The following is a 21,758-nucleotide window of genomic DNA, read 5'->3' on the forward strand; positions in this document are numbered from 1 at the left end:
GTTAAAGTTATCTACCATCATTAGATTTTGAAAATTCCTTAAACAATACATTTATGGACAATTTTAAGAGACTTTAATTATTTAGTTCTCAGCAAAAGCGTGTTTATTATAATTTTATTCGTCGTTTTAACATGGAGAGAATGACTAACTAAATACACAAGTATTAACGATGTCGTATTTTATTATGTTTATTTTATTTGTCAACGTATTTAAGTTAGGTAATTGTGATATATATATATATATATATACACACACACACACACACACACACCAACCTTTTATTATTAATTGAAGGTCCAATTTATTATACACTATCAGTTATATACTGGATACTAAATGTAGCCTAAGTATAAAAAGGAACCAGTGGACAGTCTAGTCTAGTGAAATGGAAATTGGACAGATGGTAATTGGTTGGTATTGGTTTGTATGGTGGAGAAAAGGGTTGGATAGTTGGTTGGATGTTGGATTGGAGAGGGAAGGACGACGGACGTGGAGGTTCTTAGTTGATGTGGAAGAGAAGGACAAAAAAGTAAGATTTTCGTCATTGTTGGCTATTGCTAGAGTAAAGATTAAGTTCACTAATGTTTTCTTGCAAAATTTAGCTTCTAGTATAGTTTTTGCATAATAAGATGATTTTGACATTTGCTCAAATGGGGATTCCCCAGAATAGCCTACATTATTAATGTTTGGCTTAGTCTTGTCACTTGCTATCCAATTTAGATCAATTATAATGTTCTGCCCTTAAGTTAGTCTAATTATTGTCATAAATTTTACATTGCCTATGTGAGTTAAATAATGAGTTATTTTTTATTTGATTTCATCTTCACAAACATAGCTTTATTAATGGTTTATTTTCACCTTACCCTACTGAGAAGAAGGGTTATGATGTGCTGAGGTATGACAACTTAGTTATCAAACGGATCTAGTCTAGCATTCTTAAATGAATTTAGTAACTTAACCTTATCAAGGCTCTCAATTCAGAGTTGACATGAAACTTGCTTATCAACTCATATGATCTCATTAACAACTGGATCTCTTTGATAATAGGATTATTCAATAATGATCCTCTCTTTAATGCATATGTTGAGAAGTATAAATTATATAAATCAGATATACTGTATATTATCCTTTTTGGCTTATAGTCCTTGGCAAAGTAGTCAAACTCATTTGAATAGGTAGGCTAGTTAAATGTATTAACTCTACAACTGGGGCTACAGTATAATAAGCGGCCACCACCACAATAGAATCATATTTAGGTATCATATTTGTGATTATCTAAACTATAAATACAAAATTGTTGACACGAATTACGTTGCATAAAAAAACTATCTATGTTGCTTATCTATAAAATGTAACAAACAAAACAGTATAACATTTAGTTACTTTTTACTGTTTAAGGATATACTATGGATATACATGGTAAGGATATATATGGTATCTTTTACCATATGTTATATCGGTAAATCTTAAGCTCAGCGACTACCGCTCCGATCGCCGTAATATTTTGCATACTAACATAGGTTAACGTAATTTCACCGAGAAAAAAATAGTCCTGATTATCGCTAACACATAAAAACCAGCTTTTCGGCAGTAAAATGTTGGCAATACAAAACACATAAATAACAAGATTTTCGACTATCAAACATAAAACAATGGCCGACCATGGTCCGTTTTGATGAGTTGACAGTAGTCACGTGACAAACAGGAAGGTTTCCGATTGGCCGGGCGGATCACGTGACCTATAGTACGGCTTCGATTGTCCGCCGGATGTAAACAACAAACCCAACCCACGTGGAAAAGGAATAATTAGTGAAATTATTGACATGGCTTGCGATGGTTCTTGTCACACGCTATTCTTTGAAGCATGTTTATTTGATGAAAAGCGTGTTATTAACGTGTTTTGTGCGCACAATGTGCTTCCAACGAAGACAAATTGTGTGAAGTGCGGAAACTCGGTGAACTTGACAGATGACTTAAAGTTCAGGTGTGGAAAGATTGTTAATTTGTAGAAGAAAGCCCGGAAAAAGTGTGGCTGGCGTGTTTCAGCGAAGGTCGGCACGTTCCTGGAAGCAAAGTAGAGTTAATATTAACACATTGTGGCGTTTTATCATAACATATCTTTTCACATCACCTCCGAGGCACTCATTTGTTAAAATTCATCTTCATCTCACAGACCCGACAATAGTGGACTACTACTCGTTCATCCGGGAAGTCTACATTGACCATTTGAAAAGAAACAGCCAACAGTTGGGCGGACCCGGCGCCGTAGTTGAGATCGATGAAGCCAAATTTGGCAAAAGAAAATACAACAGAGGACGGATAGTAAAGGGACAGTGGGTGTTGGGGGGAATAGATCGGGAGACCAAGCACACTTTCCTTATCCCAGTTAAAGGACCGTATGGCGAAGACTCTGATACGGTTGTATTAAAAAACTTGGGTGTTGCCAGGATCCACAATAATAACTGATTGCTGGAAGGCCTACAATACCCTATCACAGTATCAGTTTTAATCACCTGACTGTGAATCACACAAAGAACTTTGTTGACCCCTTAACATCCGCCTGTACCAACACAATTGAACGGAAGTGGCGTGACGTCCGGTCAGAAGTCCCCAAATACGGTCGCAAGAGCAAGCACTTCGTCGGCTACCTCGCGGAGTACTTGTTTAAAACCAAGTACATCCCAGAAGAAAGGGTTCACGCTTTCCTCGAGGGCAGTGGCTGCGTTGTACCCCCCAAAATACCATTAAGGTAATTTTTTAAATTTTTTTAATTGTTTTTATTTCAATTTTGTTTAATTTTAATTTTTTGTACTTTGGGATTATACCGACCATACCCAGACATGAATCGTTATTTGAAATTTTGCTTCTACTGATTACTAGATTAGCCTAGAACAATATTTCGTCAATATAAAACAGGAATTGTCTTATCTCAAACCCCTCCCCATCCTCAGACAGAGGTCAAAGTCGAGCGGGTCTAGTAGATTAACGTGATTGCAGGTAGAGCCTAGCTTGCCTATTCAAAACTCAGACACGCGATGCTTGCCCCGCTGCGCAGCGCTTCGCGCTGCTTGCTCTTTTAGAAAAAAAATTAACTCGAGCTTGCAAAGTCCAAGCCCAGATCATGCCATGACTGCTTACACGCACAACACTCAGACAGAACTAACGCAGGTTTCATTACAGGCAAAAGATGAGCGGCGCGCGTTTATTACTGATAAGATAAGGACGAGTTTATACTAGAATTCGTACATGGACTACTGCCCTACGAACTAATAACACCAAAAAAACGAATAAATGCATTGTCAGTCAGGTTTTTCAAATTTTGTCTTTTCCAAAATTTTTTTTTGGGGGGAAGGAGTAAACGGGCTACGGCGATAACCGGGACTACTTTTTTCGGTGAAATTACGTGCCCTGCGAACTAATAACACCAAAAAAAAAAACGAATAAATGCACTGTCAGTCAGGTTTTTTTAATTTTATTTTTTTCCAAAAGTTTTTTTGGGTGGGGGGGGGAGTAAACGGCTAACGGCGATAATCGGGACTATTTTTTTCGGTGAAATTACGTTAACCTGTGTTAGAATGCAAAAAATTACGGGCGATCGGAGCGGTAGTCGCTGTTCTTAAGATTTGCCGTTATATCTATCCATATCTATTATCTAGAAAAATGTAAATATTTGTTAATTTGTGAAGTGCCTGATGATGGAATCATTGATTCCGAAAGGCCTTGTGCAAAAATAAAAGTAGCCTAATAATAGAAAACGGTTTTTATTCATTTATTCCAGTGATAGTAAAATAAACCTTTTTTTCCAATGCTCCAAGATTCTACATATTCAATTCTATTGTAAACTTGTTATTTATTTATTAATTAAGTTAAATTTGTTATTGTAGTTTACTGTAATTGAATGTTAGCACAATGTTAGTACAATGCAGCATAATTTAACTTGTCTATTTTTTAAATTACAATATTTGGTACTGTTTCAGCTTAAAAACCTAAACTTAGGTCATTACAAATTTTATTCTAAATTATGTTAAATCATTATTTAAATATGAAAACAATTTCTATTTTTAAAGAGTTCTTTTACAATATTTTCAGGTATGTACTATAGTATTTATAGATGATTTAAAAGTGAACAATAGGTAAAATAAACATAAATAATGATGAAAAATGAAAACTATCTTATACTATAAAAAATGTGTATGTATATGTAATAAGAATTTTTGTTTAACGTCTTTAACTGTTTTTGATGGGAAAATTTAGGATTAGTTTCAAAATGTAATAATAATATTTTTAAGTTGAACCCTTTGAACACGCTATACGAGTTAGTTTGCATGCTACGTTTTAAAATTAGGGATCATATTAGTTGTTGAATTTGTCGCTAGATAGCAGGGCAAGTCAATTTTACTGTCTACTGCCATCTTTAACATGCAAACTGAGCATCAGAGAATTGGTGACTGACAATAACTGTTCCTTTTTTTTACTGTGTTGGCCATGCTTTTTGAAGCGCTCATGGGGAGTCTACTCACTATTTATTACTTGAAGCTTGTTTTGCTCTTTAGTTTTGTTGAGTCATTTCAAAGGTTTCCATGGTCTAACCATTGTAGAATAATTCAGTACAAAATGGGAATTATGTATAAAGTTCTTAAGTATTTTCCTAAAACAAATTTATTAATAGTTTTTGGCAATCACGATCAGGGTGGTGCTTTTTTTTGGCTGTTGGAGGTAGGAATTGTAAATTGCTACCTGATGTACAAAGAGACACAAACAAAAAACTTGAAGAAGTTGATAGATATGAACCGATATTCTGGCATATTACACTCCGAAAGTTTGTTTTAGGGTACCATCTAATGAGGTTTGTTTTGTAAGCAACTAGAAAAACTGTCATTTTACTATTTTTCAAAATTGGCATTTCTCTATTTGCCACAACTTTTTGTTCATGTATGGTTCTGTAAAAAAATAAGGGTACTTTGGGATTATACCGACCACTCCCAGACATGAATCGTTATTTGACATTTTGGTTCTACTGATTACTAGATTAGCGTAGAATAATATTTTGTCAATATAAAACAGGAATTGTCTTATCGCAAACCCCTCCCCATCCTCAGACAGAGGTCAAAGTCGAGTGGTCTAGTAGATAACGTGATTGCAGAGTCTCACCGCCCGTTCAGCTGGTGTGCCGCATTCTTGTACTTTCGTGCCGAAGTGTCTGTCGAGTGCGTCGCTTTGTTGTACTTCCGTGTTTTACCCCTACATTTCTCCAAACACAAAAATTCAACAAAAACAAACATTACCAAACAAAAATTAAACTCTTTATTGAAAAAAACACTCAAAACTTGTTTTTATTCTTGATCACACTCCGCCACCCAAAATGCGAGTGCCTCAAGCCATCAGCTGGGGCAGCACCGAAGGGGGTTCGCTGATGTCAACAAAAGAAAAACATCCCTCGAGATAGTACCTATCAGTAAAATATCAAATTCTAGAGGGGCTGATCAGAAATATAAATTGAATTGTAATGGAAAGACAATTATGTACCGTGCAAAAAACTTAAATAATCATGTGATGCCGTGCGGCCTGCCGTAATCGGGATTCTCGAGAAAGATAAGATACCAGCGACGACAATACCGATCAAAATACCTGGAAATTTTGTAATTAAAGAGTTGTTTTTTCGTTCTATCATGTTTGTTTCTATAAATTTATATTTTTGTGTTCTTCATACTGGTGTGGTCGGTATAATCCCAAAGTACCAAAATAAGTTTTATAAAGAAAACGTAGTACATAGATTTCATATATACAGTAGAGTCCCGGTAATCCGAGGTGAATGGGACCAGAATGTACCTCGAATTGTGAAGAACTCGAATTATACGGAACACTTTGAGAAAAATTGGGTATTAATTAGAACTGAAGGCAAACAAAGGAAATATGCTTTTATTACAAATACCAGCATTAAGAAATTACTTAATGTTTACTTAAAAAAACTGTCTAGAGTTTTTTGTTTCACCACACTGCAGCGTTTGCGGGCAGCCATGTCTCTCCACCGCCGAAGCAATAACGTGTCTGCCGCTGTCGCCTCTGCCTGCTGCTCTACGTAGCGCAGGGCCGCATCCAGTGCCGCGTAGCCGTCGCTGTGAGTCATTGCCGGGTCTGTCTCCTGCACACTTTCTTCTTCCTCACTCCCGTCAGCTGTCATGTCTGTGACCATCTCAACTATGGTGTCGTCTGTTGTCTCTTAACTGTTCGTCCCTACTCATCCACTCTCCAATATCAGTTTGATTTGTCCCATTGCAACCAGGAAGTCTGTTTATTAAATTTATTAACGGTAGATCGTCATCTTCATCATCATTTTCAATTTTACACACTCCGATTTTTTTCCATGATTTCTGGATTGTTTCTGGTTTAATTTCGCTCCAAGCTTCAGCAATCCAATAAATCACATCCTTGATTGTGACTTTTTTCAGGAAATCTTTTATGGTTGCCTCTCCTTCAATTGTTTGAAACATTGATTGCAACAAACGGCGTCTGTACTTTTTTTTCAAAGTTTCAAGTACACCTTGGTCCATAGGCTGAATGATGCTGGTCACGTTCTGTGGCAAAAACATCGTGCGTATGCCATCGCATTGCAGTTCCCCTTCATCTGGGTGTGATCCTGCGTTATCAAGTGTTAACGCTTTAGAGGGTAGGTAGCTTTTCTTCAAAAACCTTTTGGTTTCAGGAACAAATTCACTAAAAAACCAGTTTTTAAAAAATTTGTTTGTCCATCCATGCGTTTTTTTGGTTTGTATAAGTTGCTGGAAGCGTTGAAATAGACATGTTTTTAAACGCACGAGGCTTAGCAGACTTGCCAATGACAGTTAGTTTTAATTTATGGCTTCCCGACGCGTTTGAAGCGGCTAGCACAGTCGTCTCTCTTTGCTTTTTTTGTGACCCGGAGCAGCTTTTTCCTCCCGTGAAGCTAGAGGTTTTGATGGCAAAGTTTTAAAATTCAAACCAGTTTCATCACAGTTGTAAATCTGATCAGGTGTTAAATTTTCACTTTTAATAAGATTTTTTAACTTTTCACAGAACTGAACAACTGCCTCGGAATCCGCCGAAAGTTTCTCCCCACAAATTTCTAACTGCCTCACGCCATAACGTTTTTTCCAACGGTCAAGCCATCCTACACTTGCCGTAAAATCTTCCTCACCTTCATTGATTTCATTGTGAAAGTACAATGCCTTTTCCTGTAAAATAGGTCCGGAAATAGGACAACCTTTGTTTCTTTGTTGACAAAACCATAAAAATAGGGCCTCGCTAGTTTTTTCATACTCTGCTTTCTTCATAGACTTCCGCTCATTAATACACTTTTCCGAGCACTTTTCTGATGCAAACTTTTCAATTTTATCGCGATTCCTTCGCCAGTCACCAACTGTCACTTCACCAACTCCGTACTCGGCAGCTAATTTTTTTTAACATTTCACCTTTATCAAGTCTTTTAAGAGCTTCTAGTTTTGTTTTTATCGGTACAAACTTTCTTTTACTTTTTGAACTCATAGTTCACTGTACAATGAACACATAAACACTTCAGAAAATACTTTTTTACTAAAACTTAATATTTAGACAACAAGTACTGTACATTGTAAATAACAGACGGGTAAGCGCACTGCGACCGTAATCTAGAACAACCATACCGCAGTCGAACGTGATGAGCAACGGACTGATTTATTTTTATACAATACGGTGCGCGATGTTCCGTGGCCTTGACAATAGGGTGGGGGTGGGGCGGTGCAAATGAAGTGGCACTGATGAGTCAGGCTGCCGGCTTCTCCAAGTAGCCTAGCACTCAGTTTACAGACATGCGCTCGAGTGTGTTGTACAAATATGTCAATATCACATTTTATTTTTTTACATGTGTTGGCTCGGATTTAACGGAACCTCGGACTATCGAGACTCGAACTATCGGGACTCTACTGTACTGGTACTTATAATGTTAAAAAACATGATAAATCCTTAAACAATTCTGCAACAAAGCATAAAACGCTCTTAATTCGTTAAATCAACAATTCACAAAAAAATGGCTTTACATTACAAAAAAAATAACCGTATTCTGTAATTTGATGCTAGACCAAAATGCTTAGAAAAATTTGGTGTACAGAAAGATTGACTAGACGGCCGGCTTTAGGAGGACATGCCCTCTTTTTTAATGTTTCTCCTCCTAGCTTTTGAAATTATGTAAAATGTATGGATTTTTGGCTAATGCTTAAATGTTCAAAAATAGTAGCAACACATAAAAAGATTCTTCTGATTTCCTAAGTCCCGAAGATGACCATGAAAAGTTATTGGAGCGCACACATAATGCCATGGCATGTGAACTGCTGTTAGATTCAGTTGTATGTTGAGTGTTGTCTATAGTGTCACTGACTCACTGTTGTTTCTATCCGCTCAGCTGCACTGGCGCTACTACCGCTTGAAATTCTATTTATTTATTATAAATGATAGGTTAATTTCGTTATAATATGTTATATATTGTTATGTTATAGTGATAATTTCTTATATATAGCTTACTAATAATGTAATGAATCCAATGAAATTAATTAATTCGAATTATTTCAAAAAGTTTATTTTTAATATAATTCTAAAAATTTGGATTCAAAACAATTATAATTTTTAAAGAGAAAAATTCTAACAATAGTTAATTTCATATTATGCCACATACAAAGTAAAAGCCTCAAATAATACTTTTATTCATCAATATACACTTTAGTAATATGAATTCCTTTTGCTTTTTTATTTATGTCAAAACTATTCTAATTTGAGTTTTTTTTTATTTGCAGTATAATATGCTTAAATGAAGTAATTTATAATGTGCGTTTTTTTAAATAGTGTATAAATATATGTTTTTGCAAAGTTTATTCGAATATTTAATACTGTACCCTTTTCGTTTATTGTCCTCCTTTTTCACCTCTAAAAGTCTTCCTTTTACGTCTGGTTACCATGCATTCAAAGGGTTAAATTTTAACAAGAAAGAGTGTGCCATATAACTTATATTCCACCTACACCTATAGTAGTCCTGTTTTAAAATTCTTGAAGATGTTAAGATGATCTTTTTTTTCAGACGCCAGCTGATGTTTAGATATTCCAATGACTGCACGCAGACGTAGAGGAGGCTCTGAGTCTGAACAGGTGCCGTTGATAGTGACCACAAACACAGAGTGGACCTCCCCACCCCCACTGACGTATGATGGCCCGGAACACACTGACCGTCAAAACCGATTAGGATTCAGCAAGCCAATTGGTACGGTTAGCTGTATTGTCAAGTTGGTCAATTATAAAGTCCACAGTGTTTATTATCACGCTCTAGTACTTTTAATGTTATGTTCTATCTAATCTTAGAAGGTTCCTTTGGGCCTTACCACCTGTTGTTGAGAAACACCTGAATTTAAATGCTGCTCTAATCCATTTTAATGTCTTATGATTTATTTCCACTTTCTGATCTAGCTAGAATGACAAAGTAAATTTTCCATGCAGTTTTGTTAATTTATAACCTCTTAAAACCGTTTTTGCCTGTCATTTTGTTAGTGATTTTATTGTTCTGTTGTAACTGTTCTTAGCACTGTAACAAATGTTTTATTGAGAAATTCATTTAAAAAAATAGATATGTTATACAGTCATTTTATGTTGCCAATATTTGCTAAAAGAGATTGTTAGAGCAAATTGAGATCCCCTACGTAATGAATATATCAGTGCAAGTTTAATTATTTTACAGACATGATTTTACTTTGCTTACCCTTTTTGAATAGTGAAGGTAATCATTCACAAAGCCATTCTTCTCTATGTTATTCATTATTTTGGGTAACGCAAAAGGAATGATGTCAAATTCCTTATCAATGTTTAATTTCTTCTTCTTTGGATTGTCTAGAGTAACTTAAAGTACCTTAAACACTAATACTACTGAGTTCATTGACTTCCTTGAGTCAAGTGGTCAATAATGGAAACATTATAGTCATTAAAATACTCAAGCTGTCAATTGGAACAGTACACAACATCTACATTATACTGTAAACAAAAACCCAACATTACACTATAAACAAAAACCCAACATTACACTGTAAACAAAAACCCAACATTACACTGTAAACAAAAACGCTGACTGATATCAAAGCAGAAGGAAGTGGGTGGGAAGCAGGTGACATTATTTTCATGTCAATACATGCTTCATGTCTAACTCCGACCACTTGCTCGTCAGTTCTGTGTCTCCTATAGAGCCATAACCAAACATATCCGTGGTGTGTATTACTGCTTTCTCGGTTGTCACGAGAGCGCATCCATTTCATATCTCGTTATTGTTCTTCATCGTGTGGTAGTGTTGTGATTTGTTTGAAATATTTATCTTCTTATGTAGTAAAATGTGATTAAACTTTTCATTCTAATTATATTTTACAATGAAATTAAAATTTATTTGAAATAAACAGTTTTATAAATAGTTCTATTTTATTTTTACCAATAAATATGCTAATTAGAGTAAAATGCCCTGTTTCAAACTTTTTTTACTTTTACCTTTTTTATAATTTAGTTATAATAACAATTTGCTTTGAACTTAAAGAACGAAATTTTTTTACTTACCTTGACGATACAAGAAAGTTAATGGATTTATTAACCCTGGAACTGGCAAACGCCCGATATTCCGGCGTTTTAGTCGCATCCTAGATGGCAGCGCCCGATATCGGGCGTTTTAATGTCTTTTATTTCTCAATATTACGTACTTAACCATTTTAACCCCGGCCATTCAATCAAGTGATGTGCCAGAAATCCCAAGCCATTTTCAGACAAAATGTAAGGGTTTTGTAAAAAATTCATAACTCAGTTATTTATTAAGATATTTAGGTAATTCTTTTTTTGTTTTACTTCTTTATACATGTAGCTTACAGAAATATACAAATAAAATTATTATTTTGAAAGAAAATTTTTTTACATACATATACATATATAAAAAATAAATAAAAATGAAAACATTTCAAGTTTGATCATGGAAACCATATAGATAAAAAAATATTTGACACAAAAATACCCATTTACTTTATGATATATTTAATCCTTAATAAAAGGAAACAAAAATTATAGGCCTAACTTATTTACAAGTGGAGTAACATCAATTTTTGTAAAGCCGTGTAATTTTTTTTTTTTGCCATTCCTGGGCAAGGCAATGTAACAAGACCTTTGAAATTCACAGTACTTAAAATAAACATAAAACCAAAGTTATTTCTGACAAAATAACTAAAAATGTTCATAATCTAAATTTAAAAAAGTTTTAAAACAATATTTACATCACTACAAAATGTTTTAGCACTTGTGGTCACCAAAACAATTGGGGTCACTAATCACATCCACACCATTTGCAACTAGGTTACTAATTAGTGTATTTTCACTTACGGGAGACTTTGAACGATGTCTTTTACTCATTTTGAAATCAAACAAATAATAAACTAAACTTTAACTGCCGTACTTTACACTGCTTTAACCTAAAACTGTGAAGAAAACGGAATATTCACAACCACGTGATATACAGCTGTCTGCAACAAGCGTGAGCAGTCAGTCGAGACAAACTGCAATTGCTCAGTCACAGACTGACAAAATACGAAGTCAAACCATTACAAACTAATACATTTCGATGCAAAATATCTTTGTGCACAAGTCTGTGAAATTTCAAAGCATTTGGTGAAATAGGTGGCCAGTAAAGTAATAAAAAGTGCACGTCCGCACTATACGGACGTCGGGAGTTGACGCCATTTTTACGACGTCCGTATAGTACGGACGTCGGGGTTAAAAGGGTTAAAATACGATCAAAGAGTATCTGTATTGATATCAATCGAAAGAAGAAGGTTCAATTTATGTAAATAATACACTAATAAATAATTTTATCGTTTCGTTACATTGTCCATACGTTTTTATAATCTGGGAACTGTTTGTTTACATTCTCCCGCATACCGCGGTAGTTGCGTGCGCAGCGATGAGTCAACTGGTTCATTCGGCTATTGTTATTTCGTCAACTGCATGGTGTTCTGTCTGGTTTATTGTTTGAGTTCGTTGTAATGATGATTGTGTATATGACACAATAATAGTAAGTTTTTTGTGCGTGTTTACGTAATGGATCGTAATTTCCACGATCGTTTCAAGTGACATTCGAGAACTAGTTGTACATGAAATAAGCAACGATGAGGATTCCGATTTAGACATTCAATCAAAACATAATTAAAAAATATATTATAAAAAATTTAAAAAAATAGAAAATTAATATGAACTTATAGTTACAAGATTGTACAAATCCAAGTGAGCTTTGAAGTTCTTACTTTTGTTGCTAAGTAGCACTTTCGAATGTCAGTGTATGATTTTTGTATCATTTACCACATGTAAAAATAAATACCTTATAAACTACGTGTTGTTTTATTTTTACTCCGAATTAAATGCTCTTTCTTTTTTATATTTTGGATTTTGCATAATCACTAACAACAACAATTTTACAAATCAAAAACGTTGAACTAACTTTTCTTTTTTCTAAAAAAAATGTTTTTCATGAAGAGGTAGAGTAAGGATATTTTTGTTTTAAATATATTACGTGAAAAATATTCCTTGAACAATGCTGAATAAAAAAATATATAATATGACATAGGTGATTTATAGTAAACATGTAATAATAAAATAAATGTAAGGCAATGTATGAAGTACTAAAAACACTCCGCCACTGAGAGAAATATGACCGCCAGTTCCAGGGTTAATGGTGTGGGAAGGGTTAAATAATCTAATTTGCAAGTTAGGCTGGTAATCTCAAGTCCTTATTAATCTTGATTGAGTTTTTCTTGTTATCCGTACTGACTGGCACTGTGATTCTTTAATAAACTACTGGATTTTATGATGGCAATGTATTATTACTGTCTATAATCGTGATTGTTAATATTTTAGTTTTTCAACGTTATCAAAAAACTAGATTGTATGCCAAATAATTTTTCTAAATTAATTACATTCACATGTTGGGTACAAAATATATACCTGTGCTGCCTTAGCAAAACAGAAAATTTTCAACTGTCTGTCAGTCCATCGTGCATGTAACAGTACAATTTAAAAATAACCTTCAAACAAAGAAGTACAATTTGTTCTGTACTTTAGTATTTTATTGTTGAGAATTACTTTTGTACTGCCTATTTTCTTTTTTTATGCAAGTTGCAGTTTTATCATTCTTCACGTTATAGACAATAGACAATAGACAATAGACAATCTTTCTTTATTTACACAATCATAGAGATCGGTATTGGCGTCAAAACAATGTTACATAAAAATGAAGTTCTATCTTGCGAGTGTTATCTTTAAGTCTTCCACTCCATGAATTCCTTTTCGCTATAGAAGGGATGATCTTCAAGCCATCGAAGGAGTTTTCCCTTGAAGGTCTTTCCCGTGTCTTGTTTGATGTGGTCTGGCAGGTTGTTGAAATACCGTGCTCCCCTGAAGGTTGGCTTCCTTTCAGAAAAGCTCAGGTGATGTGCTGGAAGTGAGAAATCTGAGGCATTTCTGGTGTTATATTGGTGATAATCTCCAAGTTTTGGCTTGTTTGATGAGATTACTAGTAGAATTACCTCGCTTATGTAAAGTGCAGGTACTGTAAGTATTTTGTGCTCCTGGAATGCTCTTCGACAGCTGCTTTGAAATCCAAGGCCTGTTAAGCATCTTATTGTTTTCTTCTGCTGCAAGAAAACTCTTTCCATGTTGGAGCTAGTAGTTCCACCCCATGCTGCTATGCCATATCTAACATGTGCCTCAAAAAGAGCAAAGTAGGCAATTCTTGCTGCAGATGTTCCGCATATTTCTTTTATCCTTCTTATGACATAGGTGCCCGATGCAAGTCTCTTGCACAGCACATCAACACGAGCCTTCCAATTGAGGTTCATGTCAAGATTAGTACCTAAATATTTTAAATTATCTTGTACTTTTAAGTCAGGTATCCCATTCTGTGTGTTTCCTCTTGCGCTATACGTCATCTGTACAGTTTTACTCTCATTCAAAACTAGGTCGTTTGTCCTACAGTACTGTTTTGCTGAGTTGAGGATGGTTCGTGTATCTATTTCAAGTTGATTTTTATTTTTGTTAGCTAATGTTAGAACAGTATCATCTGCATACATTATTGTTTGGCAGAGGTTGGTCAGGTACTGAGGTAGGTCGTTTGTAAGCAAGAGGAAAAGGACAGGTCCAAGCACTGTCCCTTGTGGTACTCCTCTATTCACCTGAAGTGGGGTTGAGTGAACCTTGGTAGTTGTTCCGTTCAGGTTGTGTTTTAGTTCCACTAACTGCTGTCTTCCACTGAGGAAGGTCCTGAACCAGTTAGCTGATGTTCCTTTGATTCCCAGTTGGTGTAGTTTTTCTAGGAGCAATGAGTGGTCTATGCAGTCGAATGCTTTACTAAAATCTAGGAACAAGCTTGTAACAGTTTTTCCACTTTCAATTTGGTCAATGATATACTCAACTAACTGTACGATGGCTGTTGTGGTAGATCGGCCCTTCAGGAATCCATGTTGGTTTTCAGTCAACAGATTGTTATTGCTTAAGTAATTAAGAAGTCTTGTTAGGATAACCTTTTCAATTATTTTAGAAAATGTTGGAATAAGTGATATGGGACGATAGCTGGTTGCTTCTGTGGTTGGGCCATTTTTATACTTAGGATAAATTTTTGAAGTTTTCAGTTTGTCTGGGAAGATGCCTTCTTGTAGTGACTTATTAATGATGTGTGTGAAGGGGACAATGATTTCCTCTTTACAGCTTTTTATGAGTTTTGAGGATATATCATCCAGACCTGCTGATGTTTTTTGCTTCATACTATCTATAATGGCAAGTACTTCTTTCTGTGTTGATGGTGTGAAAAGGAGCTGGGTTTTTGTTGAGAAGTTGTGCTGTGATTGTTTTGCAAGTTTTGAGGTGTTCTGTTTAAGTGTTTCATCAGCAATATTGGCAAAGAAGTAATTGAGATGGTTGGCAACTTTACTGGGATTTTCTGTGAATTTCCCATCTATATTGAGAGCAAGTTTGTTGCTAGATATCGTTTTAGCTGCTCTTTCTTTGTTAATTACTTCCCAAAGTGCTTTTGATTTGTTGCCAGATTCTTCTATATGCTGACTTACTTGCTGTTTTCTTAAAGATTTTAATTTCATATCATATACTTTCTTTCTTTCAGCTGTTTCCTTCTTGTCATTTTCCAATCCTGTGCACAATTCCCTTTCAAGTGCTTTGATGTAATTTTTGTCTGATATAATACTTTTACCAAATAAATGTTATTTAGAATGAGTATATATAGTGTTGTTAAAATAAGCAACTGATCCCCAGAAAAAGTAATTAAATGATAGCTCAGTAGGGATTATATTGCTTGTGTATCTTTTAGCAGTGCATGAATTTTTATCTCAAAGACGTGAACATCTTGGAAATTGAACGTGTATTTATAATCTGATACTTTAGTCTATTAATCTTTGGGTTATGAGCTTATATACCTACTAATCAATGGGTCTGATTTGTTCTATAAAATTATCATAATATAAGGTGAAGTTTTCTACTTAATGAAATATTTTAAATGTAATATTTTCACCCAGCAAGTTACAGATTCGGGTTTGAGCCTCGGTGGAGCAAGTACTTTTTGTGATACAATTGTTATTGAAATTAGAAGTATAAAGAATATTTATTTTAAGACAAATGTTCTATTAATTACTATTAAAACGTTTTAAATTAAAATATTTTAGAAATACAAACAAATTGATTACCTATCAAATGTTAATAATTTTTATAAATTGGTGTGTTTATTGTTTTAATTAAAATGAAATTAGGTTATCTCTTAATAATTAAAAATTGTTCTGACTCATAAAACTAAATTAATATAACTCATTCTTTTCATGTGACCTAATATAGGCTATACAAACATGCTATTGTATTTTGGACAACTTATTAAATATAAAGTGAAAGTGACAGAATTTCACTCTTCGTAAAGTATCGAGAAACATTTTTTAATGGAATTAAATCTTAAGCAGGCTGTTGTGGTAAATTTATGGCTGTTCATGTTTTTTATAGCAAATTTTGTGGTTCAAAAATCATTCTGTTAATTCTTTACAAAAGTGTGTGTTAAGAGTTGTGTTTTGCAGAAAAGGAATTCCATAAAATGACATCTCGGGACAGGACACTTGAGTTCAGCAATGCGATCAGATCGTTGGCGAGTCGACAAGTGGTGCGAGCCGTGGCAGCTCGTGATCCTCGCAAAGCCAAGCACATTCAGAGCTATGGCGAGTTCATGGTCATTGCCCGCACCATCGGAAAGAACATCACAAGTACTTACACCAAGTTGGAGAAACTCACACTACGTAAGTATGAAATGTGTTCTTTTTTTTTAAAAAATTGTCATAGTTCATTAGTTTTAGAAGTGCTTGTAGCAAGGACTAAATTACTATTGTTTGGTCAACAAAATGTGGGTACCAATGTTAGTTGCCTTAGTGCTTTGGCTTATGGACTGGATGGGCATAATCTAACATCCAAGATGGGAACGAAATGAGCTGTTGCACTGGGCTAAACCAGGGAGGTTCTCAGCGACAATTATGACGGGTCCTCAACCCGGTTCTGCGGTGTTCCAAGGTCGTGAATCCTCTAGGGTTGGCTCTCGAAATCGAATCAATCTATCAATCAATCAAAATGCTTTATTTTTACAACTTTCATCAGGACAATGTAATGGCGGTTCAAAATACAGATTTGTCTTCATGCTTCTTGCTTTACAAAATTAGTAGGTTTGTGGTCATGGTGAAGGAATTCTCGCCAAGTGTGTATTTAGCGGGTTCGTTTCCACCAGCCCCCCAGTCCTGTTGTTGTCTCTTCATGTTGTTGGGTGTTGTTCAGGTTCTTCAGTGATTCTGGTAGTGCATTATTTACAGTTTGCGTCCGATATGTACGACGGCTTCTTTGCTGTACTGTAGTTAGTGTGGTGCTAGGTGGAAAGTATGTAGTACTTATTGGCTCGTCTCGTGTTGTAGTTGAGTGGATATTCTCCCCATCGTCTGTAGTCCTGCTGGTGTGCCTAGGCAGCCTGTGCGGTAACAACAGTGTGGCATATAGAGCAGACTCTATCCACTGTTAGAATTTCCTAGTGCTTTGGAATAATGATTCTCTACATAACTCTCTGTTGGTTTTTAGATCAGCAAGTGTTCTTATTGCTTTCTCTTATGTGAGGACTAGGATTCTATGTTAGGTTTTGTTTGGTTGTGCCACCCCCACACTATCCAAACCCCCCATTTTTTTTACCTAATGTCGGGATTCAATCAAAGGCGTAGTAGGCTGCTTTTCGCGCTATATCGAGTCCTCACAATCCACTTCATTCTTCTCTCAACCAAAAAACTCCTGATGCCAGCTTCTTGCTTCAAATTATTTTGACATGAGTAGTCCAGGAAAGATCAGAGTCTATGGTAACTCCCATGTACATTTGATTTCTTTTTCTACCAAGAGTTCATAGGACATTTTTTGGCTATCTCGTCCAGTCGCCTACTAAAGTTTTATGCAGGTTGTAGTCTTTTTTTGGAATTTATTACCAGGTCGTTTTTGGAGACAGTAGGTGAAGTGTTTCTTGCGTTGATGTGATGATATTATGTCAGAGTGGAGCTCTTCAGCAGTATTTGTGGTTAGGATTGAGAGTAAGTGTCATCGGCATACATTACAGAGTTATAATTTATGGACATTTGGAATTCGGAAATTCATTGGTATAAAGGACAAACAGAAAAGGGCCCAAAACTGAGCCTTGTGGTACCTCCTCTATTTGAGGGTTGAAAGGTTGGATTTGGAATGGATGTCTTCTTACCAATTTGTTGATGTTTGTTGAAATGGATTCGCCGCGGAGCATGGGAGAAGGTGGAGGTTGCATCCGGGTTTGAGACTGTGAGTAGAATGGTATTACAGTCAACATCTCCTCCAAGGTGGCTTCGGGGACCTTCTTCTAACTAAAAACAAATCCGATTTCTTCTAAGGTCATTGGTCTCATTACGGAGGGCATGCGGTCACCTGAGAAGCATCTCTCACAGATGTTGGCATCCTTCAGGAGGGATCCGCTCAGTGGAAAGGTGTAATGAGCAGGGGAGGAGACTGCTGAGTACCGGCTTCTTTTGTTTGCCTGCAATAGCCATCGTGAGCGGGGTGATGCCATCCTTTGGATAGTTAGGGACAGGGGTGGTGAATTTATCCAGGAGGACTTTAGATAGGTTGTTTTCGGCGGTTTCTTGAAACTGCTGCAAGTTGTAGACTGGATGGGCCCTCATGGTCTGTCTTCCGGGGTGCGCACAAAAAGCCCTTGAGGCTTAAGTGCATGGCCAAGTACAGGCCAACCCCAAGGGGCGGGAAAAAAAAAAAATCATCCATAGACTTCAGGTTCAAATTCATTGAAAAAAATTGCTACACGTTTTGCGTTCTTACAGTATTTTCAGGAGCGAAGTATTTAGTCAAAATTGGTGTTAATCCTCAAATCAAAACGTTTATACAGAAAAGTGTTATTTTATTACTTGTTTGAAGATGGTTTGTATTCGGCTGATGCACTGACGGATTTTGTTTGAAAACAGAGTACTGTTGGAATTTTAATGAAATTGCTCAAATAGTTTAGTATCTAGTATAAATTTTTATAACTATACTGGTTGTTTTTTATTTGACTTATGACATTGTCAGCAGGACACCACTTTGGTTATTATTAAAGGAAAATTAACACAATTCTTGTTTTTAAAATTTCCTGTTATCTAGTTAATTTACCAACCTATGTGCCAAATTTGGAGTTTCTTTAGTTCAACTGGTTCTAGTTATGATAATTTTTTTTTAATAATAAAAATAAAAAACTGGTGGCTATCGGCTAAATGATACATTTCTCAACATAAATTTACAGTGTAAAATTTGTTGCACTTGAAATGATAAATACTCCCACCCACACTGAAGTAAGTTTGTGATCCTTCATTGTGAACTCTCTAACCAATGTTATTATGCTTTTTTTCACTCTGAGTTATTGTGACCGGTTTTATGTATTGAGGGTAATGGTATAGTGTGGTATTAAATGTTCTATTGTTACAAAAGAAGATATTAAGGATATTAAACTTTCTCAGGTTCAACTGGTACCAATTTGTAGACCAATCTTTTTTGTTAGATCGATGGAAATTTTGGACTGTTGTATCATACTTGGTTATCTTAGGTGTACTGGGTGAGGGCTCGCGGAGGTCTTTTTTTTTTTTTTTTTTTTTGTTTATCTTTGTCGGTTTTTTTTGGGTTTTTTTTTTTTTTTTGTGGAGCGGGTGTCTTTTTGTTTTACTTTTTTTTGGAGGGGTTTTTTGTTGTTTTTTATTTTTTTTTTTTTGTTGGGTGGTGCTTTTCTAGAAGGGGGGTAGGGGTGGGTCTGGTTAAAGGGGTCACAATGGCAGGTGGAGAAGTGCGCATATACTAGTGGCTAAGGGGCGGGAAATAGTGTTGGTGTCATCGCCAGTAGGAGAAAGAGTTATGATATTTTATGTTCTTTAACAGGCTGGGGCAGGAATATTGGGGGACTCTCGCCGCCTCAGCATGGGGGGGGTGTGGGTGGGTTTGGGTATGTTATCTTGGGTGTAATAGATGGGGTGGTGGGCTTGGTGATGTCACTTGAAAGTGGGGGGGTCGTGGTGGGGGGTTAAAATGGCCTGTTACCGGACTCATGTGACGCTGGCGGGGGGGCCACGGCGGGTGGGGCCTACACAGAGGCCACCTATTCCATGGACCCTTGCCACCCAATTGTGCATCACCATCAGCTCGAGTGTAGATTGGATATTTAGAATGTTATGTTATGTACTTAACTGGTTATAATAGATTAAACCCATTTTTGATGTAATCGTTAAGACGCTAGTTTTATGTGCCTTTAAATTTCACTATTTTATCTATTTTTGAACGAGGGAACTACTTTTAAATTTTAAGCTAAGATTACATTTTAATTAGTTTTCTAAGAATCTTTTAACCTGTTTGACGCTTTTTTCTATTGTTTTTATGTGCCGTTATAACTCCTATTTTGTTTTAATTTTTGCAATGTAAAAACTTACTGCCTTATTGACATTTTCATAACTTGTAACCTGGCAAATTGAAAGAATGTCTATTGTCTTTTTAAATGTAGGTTATTTTAATTCATGAATGTTTGTAATTTGACTCTCCTCTCTCTATGTAATTGGACTCTGGCCTATTGATATCATGTTTAATGGCCAATAAACAGAATATTGTCTATGTCTATATACACGAAGTAATACTGTAAGAATATGGCTACCCACCAAAATACGTTTGTTTTATAACATTATAAGAATAGTTATTATATTACTGGTTTTATCATTCTTTATAGTAGTACGGATACTAGTATAATACGGGTATACAGATGGAAAAGGTAAAAAGTCAAAGAGTTAGAGCACTACATTTAGCAGGATAGAAGTCAATAATTGACAGACAGTTTGTCAATCATTGTTGTGCCCCCATTTGCTGGCTTGCACGTATGGCTCCGGTGAATTTCACAATTTTTACTTAACGCAGATGTCCTGCTGAAACACGTGATATGACCACCTGAATGCAGTTTTCTTCCGTCTGTGGATCAAATTATGTAAGGTTATTTTCCGCATTGTGACAGGACTCTTAAGACTACTGTAGTTATTTGATTACTGTATTCATTAAAAACTCTATTTTGTTCATAAATTTCAAGACGAACCAGGCTGAATGTGAACTACACGATCTACTATAAACTCAATGCTTAGGACGTTGTTGATTAAGTTACTATAAATTTACTTTTTAGATTTTTTTTATAGGGATGCATAATGAAATATTGCAAATCCTTGTTACTTAATTAATTAAATTTACAACACAATTTAATTTTAAATATAAAAAAAAATCCATTTAAGTGATGTTAGTTAGTTCTTTTTTTAAAATTTAGTAATCCCCTAATTTTTTTTGGTATATTTTATGAACTCATTAATTATGGTTAGAGGATCAGTTCCTTGCATTTTCAGTTAACTTTACTAGATAGAAAGACACTCTCTCTAACTATTCATTCTTTTATGTAGGTTTGGTTATTTTTTTGTATTATAACAAAATATTTTCCTAAAAAAAAAATGGAACTGTATATAATTCTAACTTTCCAGTGGCCAACACCCCAACCAAAACGGATAATGGAAATCTTTATTCAACGACTCCGAGTCACCCCCCCGACCGGGTCGGAAAAAAAGGAAATGAAGAAAAAGGGTAAAAGAAAATATACAGGGAAATTGAGCATACATTAATCAAAGAGGACTCTGGAAAACAGTCTGAAACCAAAAACAGATAAGCTTGACTCCACGGACGGTGTGGTCGAAAGGCTCCTGAGACAGTCGTGTTGGCCACCGGGCGGTACCAGACAACACTTGCTCACTCAACTCCTCCATGTGTTGTGACTCGCCCTCCACTGTACCAAGCAATTGTGCAAACATGAGGCAATGAGTTTAACACTGGTGCTGGAGGGTCAGGACCGACGGTAAGTCTTAGTCGGTTTTTGAATCTGAAACGAAATGTCGGTTTAATACCTCGCCTAAAACCACAGGTTTTATACACTAGTTTGTGGTTTTATACTGATAATTTAATGTTTTAAATACTGAGAGAGCAAAGCCCTAGATAATTAGAATTAAAAATGTTGTACATAGTTTGAGAAGGAGACTACCAAAAAACTGTTTTTAAACTACCTTACAGGATATATTGAAGACTCTTAAGAGTCAAATTAAAAAAAT

General features: G+C 35.5%; 1 protein-coding gene across 1 annotated transcript in view; it reads left to right on the forward strand.

Annotated features, from left to right (window-relative positions):
- Window positions 1–374: 374 nt before the first annotated feature.
- The window catches only part of LOC124358091 (syntaxin-5-like), a 28,192-nt gene continuing 6,808 nt past the window's right edge, over window positions 375–21,758 (forward strand). The window contains exons 1-5 of the mRNA XM_046810385.1: window positions 375–529; window positions 9,083–9,262; window positions 16,134–16,349; window positions 17,010–17,108; window positions 19,519–19,622. Coding sequence (XP_046666341.1) covers window positions 9,109–9,262; window positions 16,134–16,349; window positions 17,010–17,108; window positions 19,519–19,622 — 573 coding nt within the window. The 5' untranslated portion in view covers window positions 375–529; window positions 9,083–9,108. The remainder of the gene's footprint in view (window positions 530–9,082; window positions 9,263–16,133; window positions 16,350–17,009; window positions 17,109–19,518; window positions 19,623–21,758) is intronic.

Source organism: Homalodisca vitripennis, chromosome 3 (assembly GCF_021130785.1).
Source record: "Homalodisca vitripennis isolate AUS2020 chromosome 3, UT_GWSS_2.1, whole genome shotgun sequence".
NCBI lineage: Eukaryota > Metazoa > Arthropoda > Insecta > Hemiptera > Cicadellidae > Homalodisca > Homalodisca vitripennis.